Source organism: Lepidochelys kempii, chromosome 1 (genome assembly GCF_965140285.1).
Source record: "Lepidochelys kempii isolate rLepKem1 chromosome 1, rLepKem1.hap1, whole genome shotgun sequence".
In the NCBI taxonomy this organism is placed as follows: Eukaryota; Metazoa; Chordata; order Testudines; family Cheloniidae; genus Lepidochelys; species Lepidochelys kempii.
The window spans coordinates 339,255,662-339,272,477 of NC_136380.1; the positions used below are offsets into that span (position 1 = coordinate 339,255,662).

The following is a 16,816-nucleotide window of genomic DNA, read 5'->3' on the forward strand; positions in this document are numbered from 1 at the left end:
CTACCATCAAATTGATGATTTCTATTCTTTTGGTTTAAAAAAAGCCCAAGAGGATTACTATTGTCACTTCTGGTTTGAATAGTGTGGTGCATGATTTACCATTTGATGTCTTGTAATGCCAAAGTCATAAACTGGCTTAAATTCCACCCTTTGGACTTTACAAGACATGTTCTGCATTGTATGATGCTTCTGTTACCTTTGATTCCTTGGAAATTTAAGTAAAAGATACAGCTGCATGTCTGTGTCTATAATAGACCAGCCCTTAATATTGATGGTGGTTCTTTGCCATAAACTGTAGTTGCCAGAGATTGTTGTTTTTCTCCAGGATGCAAGTTTAATAAATTAACAAATATCTTTGACACTAATTTATTAAAATGTTGATTTAGAATAGATGAGAGCAGCCAAATAAACTAAAGAGTACAATAAAAAATCTTTCACAGAATACTTGTAAGTTTGGGGAGGGGATTTTGTTCAAGCCTAGTATGTATTTGTCTGATTTATGACACGGCTTACATCCGTGTTCTGTGGTTCTAGCCAAATACTGAAATGTGCTTAGAATGTATATGGATCAAAAATTGCACAGGGTTTGATACCTTTTCTTTCCCTTAACTGATGACAAGGAAGTGCTCCTGTAGACCAGCCATGGTTTTAAGATCTGAAATTTTATAAATCAGCATTGCTAGAAACCGACAGTACGATATGAAAATCTGATATTTTCATCTTTATAGAGATATTAATATTTATTTCTAGACCTAGCTGTTTATCAGATATCTCACCTTAATATCATGCCATTGTGATTAGTCTTGCTTTTTTCCACTTGAATTCTATATACTTTTAACAGCTGTTGTCTGCATCTAAAAAACTAATCTTTTATACAGTTTGAAAGGCAAGATTAATCAGAAACTGGAGTTGACTAGAAACTGACTTGAAACAGAAGTGAAAAGGAATAATTTCCTTTGAGTACCTGGGGTGAAATCCTGGCTCTGTTGAAGTTGACAGGAGTTTTGTTATTGACTTCAGTGGACTAAAGTAGGGCCACAACTTTGCCCCTAATGTCCCAAATACATCTGGTAACTTTCATCTTAGTTGCCATTTCTGAGGTCTATTAACTTGGGACAGTATTTGCTGAGGGCATGTTTACACTACAAAGTTAAGTCATCTTAATGTCAGTCTATATCCAGCCACCACAGTAATTAAGTTGGTTCTGTGTGTCCACGCCAAGATCATTGTCTCGGTGGAGTGCACCCTTATTGGCAGCACTTGCATCAATGCACAGACCAGTGCACTGTGGTAGCTATTCCACAGTGCAACTAGCCGCAGTGGGTTTTGGGAAGGGCTTGCAATGCCTCATGGGACCAAAACATTGTTGCAGGGTGAAATGGGAACATGGCTTCAGGCTCCCATGATGCAGTTTCCTCCCTCCCTCTCTTCCTACCCTGATATCAATGGCAAACAACTCATGCTTTCTCGCGCCTTTTTTCGAAAGCCTGGGTTAGCTGCGTGTGCGCCATAGTCTGAGAAGCATGGACCCCGCTCAGCTGTGCATTCTTGTTATGAGCATTACAAACACCTTATGCCTTATCCTGCAGTACTTTCAGAGCCGAGATGGGAGTTGGCACGTGGAACATTGCGATGTCATGCAAGCAGCTCTGCTGCAAGCCATGGGACAAAACAATTTCCGGTTGCAGTTGCGCAACAGCTGAATGTGGTGGAGCATCTTTTCTGTTCCTGGGAAACAAGCACTGACTGGTGGGATTGCATCATTCTGCAGCTATGGCTGCAGAACTTTCAAATATGGAAGGCCACTTTCCAGGAACTTTGTGCAGAGCTTTCCACAGCCGTGAAGTGCAGCAACACTAAAATGAGACCTGCTTTGACAGTGGAGAAGCGAGTGGCAGTCGCTCTGTGGAAGCGTGCAACGTCAGACTTCTGCTGGTCAGTGGGGAATCCATTTGGAGTTGGTAAATCCACCGTGGGAGCTGTTGTGATACAAATGTGCAGGGCCATTAATCAACTTCTGCTAAGAAGGGTAGTGACTCTGGGCAATGTGCAGGACATAGTAGATGGTTTTGCCATGATGGGGTTCCCTAACTGCAGTGGGACAATAGATGGCACCCATATCCCTATCTTGGCACTAGACCACCTTTCCAAAGAGTACGTAAACCGTAAGGGATACTTTTCAATGGTGTTGCAAGTGCTGATGGATCACAGGGGACGTTTCACTGACATCAGCTTGGGACGGTCAGGAAAGGTGCATGATGCACTCATCTTTAGGAACACAGGTCTGTTCAGAAAGCTGCAATCAGGGACTTTCTTTCTGGATCGCAAAACAGCCACTGATGACATAGAAATGCCAATAGTGATCCTGGGAGACCCAGCGTACCCTTTGCTCCCGAAGCCATACACTGGCCACCTGTATAGCATTATGGAGTGGTTCAACAGTAGGCTGAGCAAGTATGTAATGTTGGTGGAATGTGCTTTTGGACATTTAAAGGGTCATTGGCACAGTTAGCTTTCTAGGTTAGACCCTCAGTGAAAGCAATATTTCCATTGTTATCACAGTCTGTTGTGTGCTCCTTAATATCTGTGAGGCAAAGGGAGAGAAGTTTCTATGGGGTGGGGCGTGGAAACAGATAGGTTGGCAGCTAATTTTGGGCAGCCAGATACCAGGGTAATAAGAGCCCAGCAAGGAGCTCTGCGTCTCTGGGGGGCTTTGAAAACCTGTTTCAGTAATGAGCCACAGTAATGTGCCCCGCTTATCTCTGTTGTGCTTTCCCGTACCATGCCATCCATTGCATCAGTTTCCCTGTATACCCCCCACTTAAGGCCCCATGATTACAATAAATAAAGAGCATTTCGTTTTTGAAACGTTTACTTTTATTGCGCACACATAAAGAAACCGAAAGACCAGGAAAATAATTTAACCTTGGGCAAATGGAGTGATAAAATTGGGAGGGGAGAAACCAAGTCAGCTTGTCTGTAAAAGCATAGCAGTCTTGACCATCATAGGTCTTTGAATGGCTGTCTTTTGTTCTTGATACCCTCCCCTGGCGTTGAGTGAAAAGAATACTTTCCTCTCTCTCTCTCTCTCTCTCTCTCTCTCTCTCTCTCTCTCCCCCGCTCCCCTCCCCCTGGAACATTTTGGGGAGGGGAATTGGGAACAGGGCAATGCTTGCAGGCTCTGCATGAACTGCAGAGAGATCTAGCCTCAAGGTGCTTTTCTTGAAGCTCAACCAGATGCCTCAACATGTCTGATTGGTCCTTCGTAGTCCACAGCATCTCATACTGCATCGCGTGCTCATGCTCCTGGAATGCTCTCCTGCTCTCCATGTCCAGTTTTTCAGACTGTGAAATCCTCCACGCTCTTAGCTCCGCATCAGCTGTCCTGGAGGTGTTCATTATCTCGCTGAACATGTCATCATGCATCCTCTTTTTCCATCTTCTAATCTGCGAAAGCCTCTCTGTTGGTGTGGAGGATGTGCTAAAGGCTAAGCTTTCCACTATAAGTCATGCAAAGCACAAGGCAACCATTGTCAGCGCATACTCTGGGTCCAGTGCAAGGTTGCTATTTAAAAAACATTCCCCTTGTTACACTTAGCTCAAGCCAGAACATAATCAGAATCCCTAGCTATTCAGTGAACCAGTTCCAACTGTGGTGAGTATGTCCCTGCAGCATGGGCAATGGGCCTTTTTGCAAATTGTAGCAAACCTGCCTTGGGAGTACAGGTGGGCAGGTGGACAATACCCCCTCCCCCTAACAACATGGACATTGCTTTGAGACCAGGGACCAGCGTTAAGCTTCCCAAATTGCTGTCTTTGTGTGAGGCAGCTCTGGCGAGGTCTGAGGCTGCAAGAGAGAACACAGGAAGCCTTCCCTCCCTTTTGTTTAATGCTGCTGGTAGTAGTTGCCCTGGACTTGTTGAATCTGAGGTCAATGCCGATCTTTGTCAACCAAACCACTGGCATATTAGGGAAAGCGTGGTTGAGGAACCCAGAAGTCACCATGAATGGTGGATCACATGCTCTATTGTTCGCAGTACGAGCACTTGTAACGAAAACTTCCCCCATTTCTCCTAGGTGACCCTATATGATATCAGTCTCCTGAGGGTAACAGAAGTGGCAAGAAAGCAGGTGCTGCAAGTGTCCTGGTATAGACCTGGTTCTTATGCTACTATGCTGTGTACCACAATGATGCCAGCAGAGTTAATACTGGAGTGGCTTGGAAAAGTGTCTTACTGTGGTGGAAGAAATAAGGTAGCCCTCTCCAGAAACCTCTGGAAAGAATTGCAGAGAACCACCATGAAAGGTTCCTAGAGATCTCCATGGAGGATTCCTGGGCGATTCCTGTGCACATAAGCAATCTTTTCTGAGGGGCACCCTCTGCATAGCTGGAGCAGTCACTAGGAAGCAGATACGCACTGCACCTCACTTTTTCTTCAGATTAAACATAAAATAAAATATAAAAGCATGTAATTCCTAAAGTTTGATTGGAATTGCATACCCACCGGACATGCCTTCCCTGGGATCACGCTTGACCGCCATGCTGTCCTGTGACTGAGTAGGCTCCAGGGTTAACAATAGCTCTTGGCTCTCGTGGAGAATCTCCTGCTCGCCTGTCTCCCATTCTCCTCCTCTGCCTCTTCCTCATTCAGAATGTTCTCATTGTTGCTTGAGGTGGCCCAGAACTCAGACTCCTGGTAGGTATCCATGCTGCATTTGGGGGTAGTGGTAAGGTTGCCTCAGAGAATCGCATGCATCTCATTGTAGAAATGGTATGTCTGTTGTGCAGAACCAGAACAAATGTTTGCTTCCCTTGTCTTCTGTCACGCCTTCCGAAGTTCTTGGATTTTCTTGCAGCACTGCTGCATGTCCCTGCTGTAACCCTTGTCCCCCATGCCCGTGCCATCTTTTCATAAATATCTACGTTTCTTCTGCTGGATTGGAGCTGTGCCTGCACAGACTCTTCTCTTCATGGAAAAATAATGTCCACCAGCTCCTGTGTACTCCAGGCAGGAGCACATTTGGGGCACTGAGTTGCCATGGTCAGCTGGGCTGGTGAGCTCTCCATGCTGATGAAACAGGAAATGGGAACTCAAAAGTTCCCCAGGCTTGAAAAGGGGAGGGGCTGTTTCCCGTTTACGTGGCTGCTGTGCAGCGGAGTTGAAAATGATCTTCAGAGTGGTCACAACAGAGCATTGTGGAACCCCTCCTGGAGGCCAATTTGGTTGATTTACACAACCCATAGCCTGAGCCCCGCTGCCTGGGGGGACTTGGGCTTTGACTTCATGGCATTAAAGTTAAAACAGCTGTGGTTGTAGTACATTTAAGTTTATCAAATTTGGTATTAAGTTTAATTTTGATAGTAGTGTTAGCCAGATTGTTGTCTCTCATTGCTACTATCTCATTTAGTGTGTGTGTATATAATTCTGTGCCAGAGGGAAGACTGATTGTTGTTCAGTGGAAAACTTTGTCAGTGGTTCAGTATAGGTCAAATAGATCTCTAATAAGCAGACAATGTCTGATTGTATTTTTTTTTTTGTGCTCTTTATAGGCGTATTCTGCACTCTAAAGGAGAGTTGAGTGAAGATCGACATAAGCAGTATGAAGAATTTGCAATGTCCTATCAGAAGCTGTTGGCAAATTCTCAGTCTCTGGCTGATCTGTTGGATGAAAATATGCCGGATCTTCCCCAAGAGAAACCAACACCAGAGGGTAGGACATCGTTTAGGGTTGATAGGTTATACAATACTGAAAGCTTTCCTTTATGGGGAAAAAAACAAAAACAAAACCCTCCCATTGATCTGTGTTTTCACTGCAAGTTTCCTTTTAAATGTTCATAGCTTAGCCTCCCATATTTAAATATATGGAATAAGACAAAGCGTTCTAGGGTATAGCAATAAAGCTTCATTTTAAATTTATTAACATCCAGTGAATTATTGAGCCTAAATAGGCCAGCACAGGACCAAAATAAATGGTGGAAACTGGTGGTTGCCCTATGCACCCAAGGGCTTGGGAGGTTAAAGAAGAAGATTGGCTAAGTGTTCATTTTGGCGATATCTTGTACCTCTGTTAGGATGGTTTTATTAAGGTGGTAAGGTAATGGGTGCCATGTAAAGAAAATCCTATTTGTACCTTTAATCCTTCCCATCACTTTAAGTAAGTATATTTCATTTATTTTTGTAAGAATTACTTGGTCAGATAACTAGTCATTCACAGGCTTTATTTTACATTAGAGAGACCATTTGAATCTGAAGATTAGTAATCCATTCAAAATTTCATTTTAAATGCAGCTCATATAGAGAAATATGCTAGCAAATACTATGATGTTTCAGTTAAATTGTCTTCTTTCCTTATTACTTGTGTTTCCTTGTTTCTCAAATTGCACAGAAGGCACTTGGTTTTGATTACTTAATGTAGTTTGAATCTGCTTTAGAAGTTATCTATTAATTGCATCTCAGAGCTTAACAATTCAGTATAGTTTTAAAATATACTTTAAACTTGCCCTTTAAAGTATTTCAAAATACAGCTGGGAAAATGTTGCACGACCTGTTAGATAAGCCACTAGATGGCTACCTGTGACCTTTGAATATGATGGCAAAATTCAGTATGCCACACTAGTCTTGATGGCTGTCAAATTTTAATATTTACGTATTCAGGTTCTTGAAATCATGGACCTCAGATTTGTCCAAAAATGCTCGTGAGCTTAAAAAAAATTGCTAAATCTGTTTTGAAGAAGAAATGTGATTATCCCAACAGTTTTCCTACCCTGATTGCCAGACACAGATTAAGCAGCGTGCAGTTGCACAGGGTCCTTAATCTCAGGGTGCCTCTGACCTCCTGGCTGGTTTTTAACCCTCTTGACTGGTTTTTCTCCCCTTTTGCTGGTTGCAATGTGTTGGGGCTTTTTTCCACTTGTAAGTTACAAGTTGGGGGAAAACCCCAGCACAATGCAACTGGCATCCATTGCTGCATGCATGCGCTGCACCGTCACAGCTGCTTCCACTATAGCATTCAGGTCTTGTGCCTACCGGTGTTGCACCAAGGTCCTGCTCCACATGCCAGGCCCTCAATGAGCCAATGTGGCGGTTCCTGCTCCTTTCAGTGACCTGAGGTTCAACAGCAGGGAGGAGTAAGAAGTGGAGACCAGAGTGGGTGACGCAGGGATTCCTGGGAGCTTGGGAGGGAGTGGTAGGGGGCTTCCCTGTACTAAGGCTCCTGAGAGGAGGTAGGTGTAGGGGCTTAAGGGCTAGCAGGCTGGGAGGGGGTGGTTGCCTGAGAGAGGAACAGGAGGATCAGGCTTCTGTGGAGGGGTGGGGTCGGGAGGTGTACTGAGTGGGAGAGAGGAGGGTCAGGATGCTGTGGAAGCCAAAGGAAAGAGTGAGTATTTAATTAAAAAAAATATATTGCAATATATATTTAAATGAAATATTCCTAGATGTATTAATATTAACATGTCATATTAGTTCTTTAAGTCTTTTCCAAGCTACTAGTAATAAATTGAGATGTTCTCATATTTATAAATTATGTATCATGTGCTTTGTCTATTTTAAGGAAAGTGGGGAGGGTCCAATTTCCATAGTGCACAGGTCCCCCAAATTTTTTAATCCATCCCTGTTAATTGCCCCTGGATTACAGTATTCCAGATTTTGCAAGCATTTATTTATATTCTGAAAATAAAACATTTGTGGAAGTTGGTGGATGATCACCCCCAAAATGATGTATCTAAACACTTTCTGATGCGAATATGGATGAATTCCACTATAACTCCATTTAGTAATCTCGTATAATAGAAGTGTGATAACTTTCTGATTGCACAGTGTAGCTTTGTAATTTCATTGAATGAGACTAGTCTGGTTGTACTTTGTTTAAAATGCTGGGGATACGTGTTTAATAACTTTCAGTTTTAGAAGCCAAGGTAGTGGCAGTAACAAGGAAACTTTTTTTTTTAATATTTAGCCCAAAAGTCTGTCTTTTTAAAATGAAATGATCTAAAGCTTGTGTAGATAGCTTTAACCCTTAGCTTAAAAGAAAATATTTCTTTTAGTATGATTATATTGATAAATTAGTCATTTGTGCATTCTGTGATTCCAGAACATGGACCTGGCATTGACATTTTTACCCCTGGCAAACCTGGAGAATATGACCTGGAAGGGGGCATCTGGGAAGATGAAGATGCTCGAAATTTCTATGAGAACCTTATTGATCTAAAAGCTTTTGTGCCAGCCATTTTGTTTAAAGATAATGAAAAATGTTCTCAGAACAAGGACTCCAGCAAGGATGAGTCTAGAGGTAAAACAATTTGGAAGAAAATGTTCTAGATTTTTTTAAAAACAATTTTATTGTGTCCAACAGCCATGCAAGTTTAGCAAAAGTAACAAAAGTCTTTAGTTGAAATAATCATTATTTATATAGCAGTCAGAACACTCCACCAGAATGGATGGTCTTGAGCACAGAAATATGTTAGATAGGTAATTGGAACACAAAGTTGTTTTATGAAAATAATAATAAATAAAAATGAGTACTGATAGCATTTTTCACCCAAATATATCAGTGTGTTTTTGGTGGGTAAGTATTAATATTTGTATCTTTATATATGAAAGAAACAAGGTTGTACCTTCACTGCAAAAGACAGGTATGGAGATTTTTTACATTGAGATTATTAACTTGTTAGCTATCTTGATTCAAATTTCTAGTGCAGACAAGGCAGGGGTAGTTTTTACCTTGATGTAGCTAGTCAAGGTCAACCCTATCCCACCCGCATTGCCAACACACCTGAGACTGATTTGGCCTAGCTGCATTGAGGTAAAAACTACTGTTCCTTAACGATCTCGGTGCAAAAATCCTACTGGTGACATCTTGATGTAAAAACATGCCTCCTTCCTCCCCCCCTCCCTCCAGTGAAGGAAAACCTTAAGTCACAAGAGTTAATGCTTTATCTAGGATCACAGAGTGAGAGTGCCTGTCAGGAGTGGAACTCAAATCATTTGACTTGGAGGGCTTGTCTACTCAGCAAGTTACTGTTTGGCAATCCATGGTGTGAATCTATAGTGTACCAGCTGGTGTACTGTAGATTCACACTCTGGCTTGGCGAGCAGTAATTTGCTGTGTAGACAAACCTTCAGTCCTGTGTACTAGCCACTAAACATATTGCGTGCCCCAGTGAATACTATTTCCATATAAAGCACATGCCACTTGAAAGTTTTATCAGATATTTTGTTAGTTTATGAAAACAATACATAAGTTATATCAAACTTTTAAAAAAGAGGGATATATGTTTATAAAATGCAAACTAATTTAATTTAGAGATTATAGATACAGTATGCGGAAGAATATTAAAACCAGGAAGAATACTTCTGGTTATGTTTAGATTGTAGTCTTTGGGAACTCTAGCTATGATGAATTAAGATGGTCATCTAAGAAAACAAAAAATATATTTTAGTGTCAGATTCTTATCATAAGTTTATAGATTTTAAGACCAGAACAGACTATTAGATCATCTAGTCCAACCTCCTTTATAACACAAGCCAAAAAATGCTTGTTGTAAATGGTTTCTGTTGGGAGCAAAAAGGAGATACTTGAAAGTTCATTGTAAACAGATGGCACTTTTGAAATTTTGGGTTTATTATTTAATCATGATATTAAACATAGGACACTATAGGTTATGTGTAGAATGCCTAACAAATAACATATCCCAGCCCAGTGAAGACGCAGCAAGTACAATTGGGAACAAACCAAGCCACTCAAAAGGTATGAGCACCTTTTAACAGAAGCACATCACAGAAGGAAGTGAATTAGGGAGACTGTTCCAGGCATGTATGGGGATATGAAAGATGGCACAAAGTCCAGAATTGACAAATAAGACTAATGTATTGGTCAGAAGAGAAGTGTGCTTCTTCTCCTTAGATATGAATAAGGGTATGTAAGAGGTCAGGCTAGAGATTCAGGGATGCACCAACGTGTCTTAGAATATTTTTAAGCCATGCCTACTCGTGTTTACATTGCATGTAAAATATTTCTGCTTTCTTTGAAAAAGATTCAAAAGATGCCAAGGATAATAAGGATGTTGCTGGTACTGAGGATTTGGAGTTGGATATGGAAAATTTGGACATTAATGATGATAACTTGGAGTTAGACTGTGGAGATGAAGCAGAAGATCTCACAAAAAAGCTTCTTGATGAGCAAGGTAAAGTCAGAGCTGGTACTCTTAGGGCTACTGTATTCTAACTGGGTCCTGGTATATCTTCAATTCCTTGTATTAATATGGAGGGGTTCTTTTGATTCTTTTGGGCAACGTCTGTAGTAGCTAGAAGCAGTTTGAGCAAGGTCATTCCTTCCTGCATCCTATTGTGCTCAGCAGACACTTCTAACAAAACATTCAATAAAGAGAGATAAGAAATAAAAGTGCACTGCAGAAAGAAAAGAAAACTGGTCCAAAACTGCTAAAGGATTAAAAATAGAAATAACTTCTCCTTTCAGTAAAGACACTGAGATGATTTAGTAACCACTATTTTGAGGTTTGTGTGGTGAAGGTTAATAGATACGTTTGTTACTACTTTGGCATTTGATTGAATTGTGAAAAAGATTAAATGTAAAGGCAGTTCTACTCAGAAAAGTGACGGTAATAAATGGCATGTGAGACTCCATGTTTGTATATCAATTATTATCTTATCAAATGTGTTCAGCTTACAAATAAAAAGATGTTTTACTTTTAAGCCCAATGTGGACTCTAAAAGTCAAACAGGGTTCTTTCTTTCTTGTGCATCATCATCATCATCAGTAATACAGATTTTGCATTCAATAACAACTATTGCCTTCTCTGATAAACACTCAGGAAAAAATCCTGCTAAGGATGCACAAGAAGAAATAGAATCCAGCACATCCTCTCTCCTGTAACAATGTTAGCATAGATAGCATGGGTGAAAACTGGTAAAATCTAAGTTGGTTGTGGTGTATTCCCACCTGTGAGTTATGAGCCTCCTACCGGTGCTGCTGAACTTCGGGAACCTTCTGAAAAGCAGCACCAAATGTCAGGAGCCAAGGGCCACATACTTCTCAATTACTTCCTTTCTGCAATTAGCTGCAGGAGAAGGGACTTTGTGTGCATTGTGTCCCTTGGTTTTCCCAGAGGTGGATGCAAATGATGCTCTTCATTTTGCCTGGGGATATTTCTTCCCCAGACTTCTGCTCTGTGTATAGGGTCTTCACACTTGACCATTGGTGCAGGCTCAGTAGAGGCTCTGTGGTCTCAAACCAGAAGCCTTATGAATTCCACCCCAAGATATGTTAAGTCATCCTGCTGCCCCCATGAAGGAATAGGCTGCATTTGACTTCAAAGATGAAGATGAAGACTTCAAACAAAGTGGGGATGACTTTGGCAGTGAAGAAGTTTGTTGGTTCCTAAGTCTCAAGTGGGCTCTGAAGCCTCATCAGTTCAAAGATGTGAGCCTTCTGGGGCAAGAACTTAACCGATTCTGAGGGTAATTTCTGCTTCTAAAGTACTTGCCACAGGATCTCTTTTTATCAGGGTGATGAGCTCCCCATGTACCAAAGAGACCTAGTACTAAATAGGCATGCTGGCGGATGGGTGGTTTTACCAGCCAAGAAAGGGAAATCAAGTTCCAAACCTCAGTCCTGACAACTTTTGATGGTTCAGATGTGTTGACTCATATGGTGGCATCAACTCTTCTGGAGTCAGTACTTCTGGCTTGAATCTTTGGGCGTTTTGTCTGAGGCTTAAGTCTGTGTTACAGACCACCTTTTCAAGTGGGAGGGTCTTTTCAGCTATAAGATGGATGACCTGATGAAGCAGGTGAAGGACACTGAGTTCACTGCTAGGTCATAGTGCATCCTCAATGGGTGCTGTTTTTCAGAAGGTTTTTGAAGCTCAGTGGTGCTGAGTGTGCCTCCACAATGCAAAACTGGCAGAGGCAACACTATCAAGGAAGTACAGTTATGGTAAGTAGTGAGCTTTATAACTCCAGTCATCAGATATGATTCTGATACACAGAGGGAGCAGATCCATTGACTAAGAATGTGATATCTTTTCATAGTCACTTTTCATAGTAGACATACTTCAAATGTTTTTTTTTTTTAACTACTGCTAAAATAGGGTAACTGCTATAAATTGCATGTCTCTGTAAGCATCAAGATATTCTCCCCGCCCCAGAGAGCTTTCTAAATATGTCAGTGCAAACAAATGCAAGACATAAAGGAAGGGAGCAAGTATTAATGAGAAGGAAGAAAGGATCCTTCCCTCAGTCCGGTCTCTCATTTTGAAGAAAGCTACTGATCTTTCTTCTCAACTTCCCCTTTCTCTGCTACTATCATCAACACCAACGACCTTCTTGTCACTTAATGCCACAATTTGGGGGTTATTTTTTGATTGCCCATCTCCTCTTGTTGCAGAAATCCAGGCTTAATACAACTCCTTCTGTTCCTTCCTCCAAGGTATCCAAGATACATCCTTTTCTTTCCATCCCTTCGTGTCCCCATTATATCCTGCTTTGCCTGCTCTAACATCCTCCCCTAACACCCATGTTTCTTTTAATCTATATAAAATGCTGCAGCTTAAGTCATCTGCCTTGCCTTTCATTTTGATCATCTCACTCCTTCTTTGGAATTCCCTTTTATGACTCCACATCCCCTACATTACCACATACATACAAGATTATGGCCATCAATTCAAAACCCTGCATAAATCATACCTTCCTTATTCTCCTTGTTCTTGCTTTGCATCGTCAACCATCCAGCTGTCAGCTTCTTACATAAATACATCCATGTCTTCTTCCATGTGGTCTTCAACCTTCCTTTATCTGCACTTCCTGTACACTCTTGGTATTTAAGTCCCCCTTGATGACCCACTGTTGCCATTCTGCTCACTGCATCTGTTTGACATTCATGGTTTAAAAAACTGTTTCCCTCTTCCTCCATCCTCTGTCTACTTGTCTGTCTGTCCATCAGTTAGATTGTGAGATCTTTGGGGCAAGGACCATTCCTCCATGTCTGTTTTGAAAGCACATTGTGGGCACAACATTAAACACATAAAGTGATTATGTCTGAGAGAAGTATCTTTTTTAGGTTAGAGGAGTGTAGGGGTTTTTTGCAGAAAATGAGATCAGAAAGGCAGGCAGGCGATGTATTGACATACTCTTAGCTCACTGACAGCCCAAAATATTGGGAAACAATGCCAGGTTATCAGACTAACATGCACAATTGAACAAGAAATGAATTGTGACAGTGCACCAGATCCTAGCCACTATGGTACGGAGAGCATGTCTCAAACACATGTCACAAAATACGGATGGACCAGTAATTACGTTAGCTCAGCATGGAAAATTGAGGTCCAAAGTCAGTGGTGGGGCATGGAGAGGGAAGGGACTCTTTCAAAATAGAATGAAAGTTATTATAGCATGACAAAATACCAAATATAAAAATTGATTTGTTTGAAGCATATGGAGGAATCTGTGAAATGCACTGTGAAGCTGTGAATACATTGTGAGTGCATTGCAAACCCTACATATTGTACAGAAATTTAGGGAAGTGTGTCACAAAAATCTAAACTGAGACACTTTTATAAATTTGGGGTTTCCATTTGATAAGTTGATTGTTTTTTTAACTTGATTCTTCCATAACCAAAATCTAGTGGCAGCTTGGCAAGATGGCCTTATCTGGGGAAGCTGAGTGTCTTTTTCGTAACCACCAAATGCATCATTTGGTGACATTTGTTCTTTCATTCTGGAAGATTGTGAGATAACTGTAATTGAGACAGTATATTATTACTATTATTAATCATGTTTATTACAGTAGTGCTTAAGGACCAACCAAGAATGGAGTCCCATTGTGCTAGGCACTGTACTCACAGAGTAGCAGACAATCCCTGTGCTGAAGAGCTTACAAACTAAACAGATAAGACAGATACAGGGTGGGGAAAGGACAGAACACACAAGTAGAGCGAACAAAGTGAAAGCAGGAAACGTCATGTTAGTGCCACAAAATTTTGGGGTGGTTTAGTTAGGAGGGGATAAGCTTAAATGAAAAGAAAAGTGAAGGGAGAGGGAATGTTGAAGGGAAGGGGGAGGTGAGAGGGACAGAGTAAGAGAGAACAGTGGAAGAGGGTCAGGTATAGAATGAAGCTGAGATGAAGAGACGAAGGGAGTGGGAGGGAGAAAGTTGGCGCAAGCAGTCAGTCAACATGGAGTAAGGAACGTCACGTCAAAACTGTGCAAGTTCTCTGAATGTCAGAAGCTGCTTCTGTAGCTGGTTCAACTGTCTGGACTCTGACTGATTTCTCTCTGCAATTTTCCCGTAAGGCCATATAACATGGGGAGAGAAGGCTCTAGTTTCTCCAAAGTGGTCTCCCCTGCGCAGTTCTGGGTCTGAAGCATGCTAGGGGGAGGGATGGCTCCGTCTGACTCCCATTTTACCTCCTCCTCCCCACCCAGTGCAGCAGTTCCTGCTTTGCCTGCTTCTACCACCTGAAGTCTAGTTTAGTCTAGTCAGCTAGAGTTAACGTCACAGACTCGTCATTACTAGAAAAAATTAATAAGGGATGTCTTCTGCGCTTAGTGCGCGTGTATAAGTCTCACGTAACAAATGTGCTTTGAGACCTTCCGAATAAACCACATAATAACCGCAAAATTATGTAAGCAAAACAGTTCTCTGCCAGCTATTTGAAATTTGCTAGTGAATATTTTTCAATATTAAAGACAAGGTTACGCTTAGTGAAATCTTTAACATTTTACTCCTGTACACCCTAGAGCTAAAACTGTTAAAAAAGCTTGCCATAGTTTAAAGTGTCTGGCGTGGTGTGCATCCACATGTTTTTTAACTTAGTTTAACAGAGTTTAATGTTTTAACTTAGTTTAACATTAGTTTAATGTTTATGCCATTGGGACAGTTGCAAACACAGTGCTGATTAAGGACGGTTTAACACATCTGCTCTATAAACAGGATTTCTCACCACTTGTTAATCAAATAGAAGCACTAAATTAGCTTTGAGATTGCTTTAGTTAAACCATATTTGTGAAACCATATTCATAATTGTCTTTCCATCACACTGTGTGAAAGGGATCTTTGAAATAACAGTACGAGGGTAAAGGACAGGGAAAACATAGGTGATAAAATTGAGAGAAATCTATTTTTTCACCACTTAGTCTGCATTTCTAACATGCTTATTACTGCATTATATAAGTGCTGATACATAACAATGATTCACAGAGAGAGGATACTACCCAAGAGTGACCAAAATCCTGTCTTTCCCATGCTGAAGTTTTGTTCCCCATTTTTTATATCGTTTAACTAATTAAGCAAAAGTAATTGAATCAATCGTTTTAAAACACGGAGATATTTTTCTTGCATGTTCGCAAAGTGTTCCCAATGTTGGTGTAGAAAACTTGGTGTTTTTGGTTTTGCTTTTTTGTGATTGGTGCTGTATAGTTCTGAAACTGCCTTTTCTGTTATTATGGTGACAGTAACTATTTATTGTCAATTGTGAGAGTGCCAAGTTCCTTTAGCTTTGTACACAAGTATCTTTGATAAATAATACTCTCTGCCCCATCCCCCAATAAAAAATGTTAAAATGACCACCCGTTGGCTGGCCTGGTATTCTGCATTGGCAGCAATTGGAAGAGTCATTTCAGTTTCTGAGCTTTCCAGTCCATTAGGGAGTGGTAATAACACAGTGGAATCCACAGATTTTCATCTTACCCATAACCAGTTACTAGGAAATTACTTGAACTAGTTTTTACATGTCACAAGGCATTGTATAGAATTGGCATCTTTTGAAGATGTCATCTTGCATTCTAAATTAAATTCCAAAATAAATTAACTTTTTCAGTTTAACTTTACAAAAAGAAGACTATTACTGTGTAGCATGGTTTGTGTGGAGTTTTACTGATGAATAAGAAGAAACAGTCCCCACCCCAAGAAGCTTAAAATGTCTGTTGAATGTAACTATAACAAGAAGTAATAAAACCATGAGGACGGAAAGGGAGGATATGATACTCAGAAGGAAAGTTGAAACTGCTCATTGAAAAGTATTTATAAGGGATTTGGATCAACTTATTTTACTTCTGTCATGTTTATTTTGGGTACATTTTATTTTTGTTTTATTTTTAGTATGCTCAGGCAGGAGAGAGGGAGCAGATAGCACCGGAGCTGAAAATAGTGACGGAAAACAAGCTGAAAGAAGTGAGTTTTGAGGTGCTGCTTGAAGGAGAGGAGGGTGCTTGGCACGTGGAAGGAATGAAGCTGTGTGGAGGGAGACAAAGGGAGTATTAAGAAAAGAGGAATGGACATAGTGAAGGGTACAAAGGTGTTGGGAGTAGAAGGAAGTTAGTGTTGATGCATAGCTAGGGTTTAAAATAGGTTTTCAATACCAAGTAGTCTACAACAGAGAGAACATTCAGAAAATGAGCTTGAATTTTATGCCTGTTTACTCAATATCCTATTTAGATCCTATTAGTTTTTCTAGAAACAAAAATAAAAATAAAAAACCAAAATGTTGAGAAATATTTGCTGTGAATTATCCTGAGGGGTTGGATGGCTCAGGAAGCTGGTAATTATGATCTGGAATCTTTCTTCACGAAGGCTGTAATTCAACAAAGCAGTTAAAAACTTGTGTAATGTTAAACACGTGCTTAAGTGCAGTGCTGAATCAGGACCCAAGACACCAACTTGAATCCAATCCTTGTTAGTAGCATCTGAAAGCTGCTCAGTTTGAAATTAATTTGATGACTTTAATACAGTGGACAGGTGACCACATCACAAAAAACACATCCATAATTGTTACTAACTTGTTCCTTTGTCAGCATTCTAA

At 40.7% G+C, this 16,816-nt stretch overlaps 1 protein-coding gene across 5 annotated transcripts in view; it reads left to right on the forward strand.

The window, feature by feature from the left end:
• Positions 1–16,816, forward strand: part of UPF2 (UPF2 regulator of nonsense mediated mRNA decay) — a 132,867-nt gene that overhangs the window by 18,308 nt on the left and 97,743 nt on the right. For 3 of the 5 annotated variants that reach the window (XM_073328768.2, XM_073328763.2, XM_073328764.2), the window contains exons 4-7: positions 5,552–5,712; positions 8,092–8,289; positions 10,034–10,183; positions 16,117–16,188. In XM_073328768.2, coding sequence (XP_073184869.1) covers positions 5,552–5,712; positions 8,092–8,289; positions 10,034–10,183; positions 16,117–16,188 — 581 coding nt within the window. The remainder of the gene's footprint in view (positions 1–5,551; positions 5,713–8,091; positions 8,290–10,033; positions 10,184–16,116; positions 16,189–16,816) is intronic. The other 2 variants (XM_073328766.2, XM_073328767.2) reach the window with 1 other exon arrangement.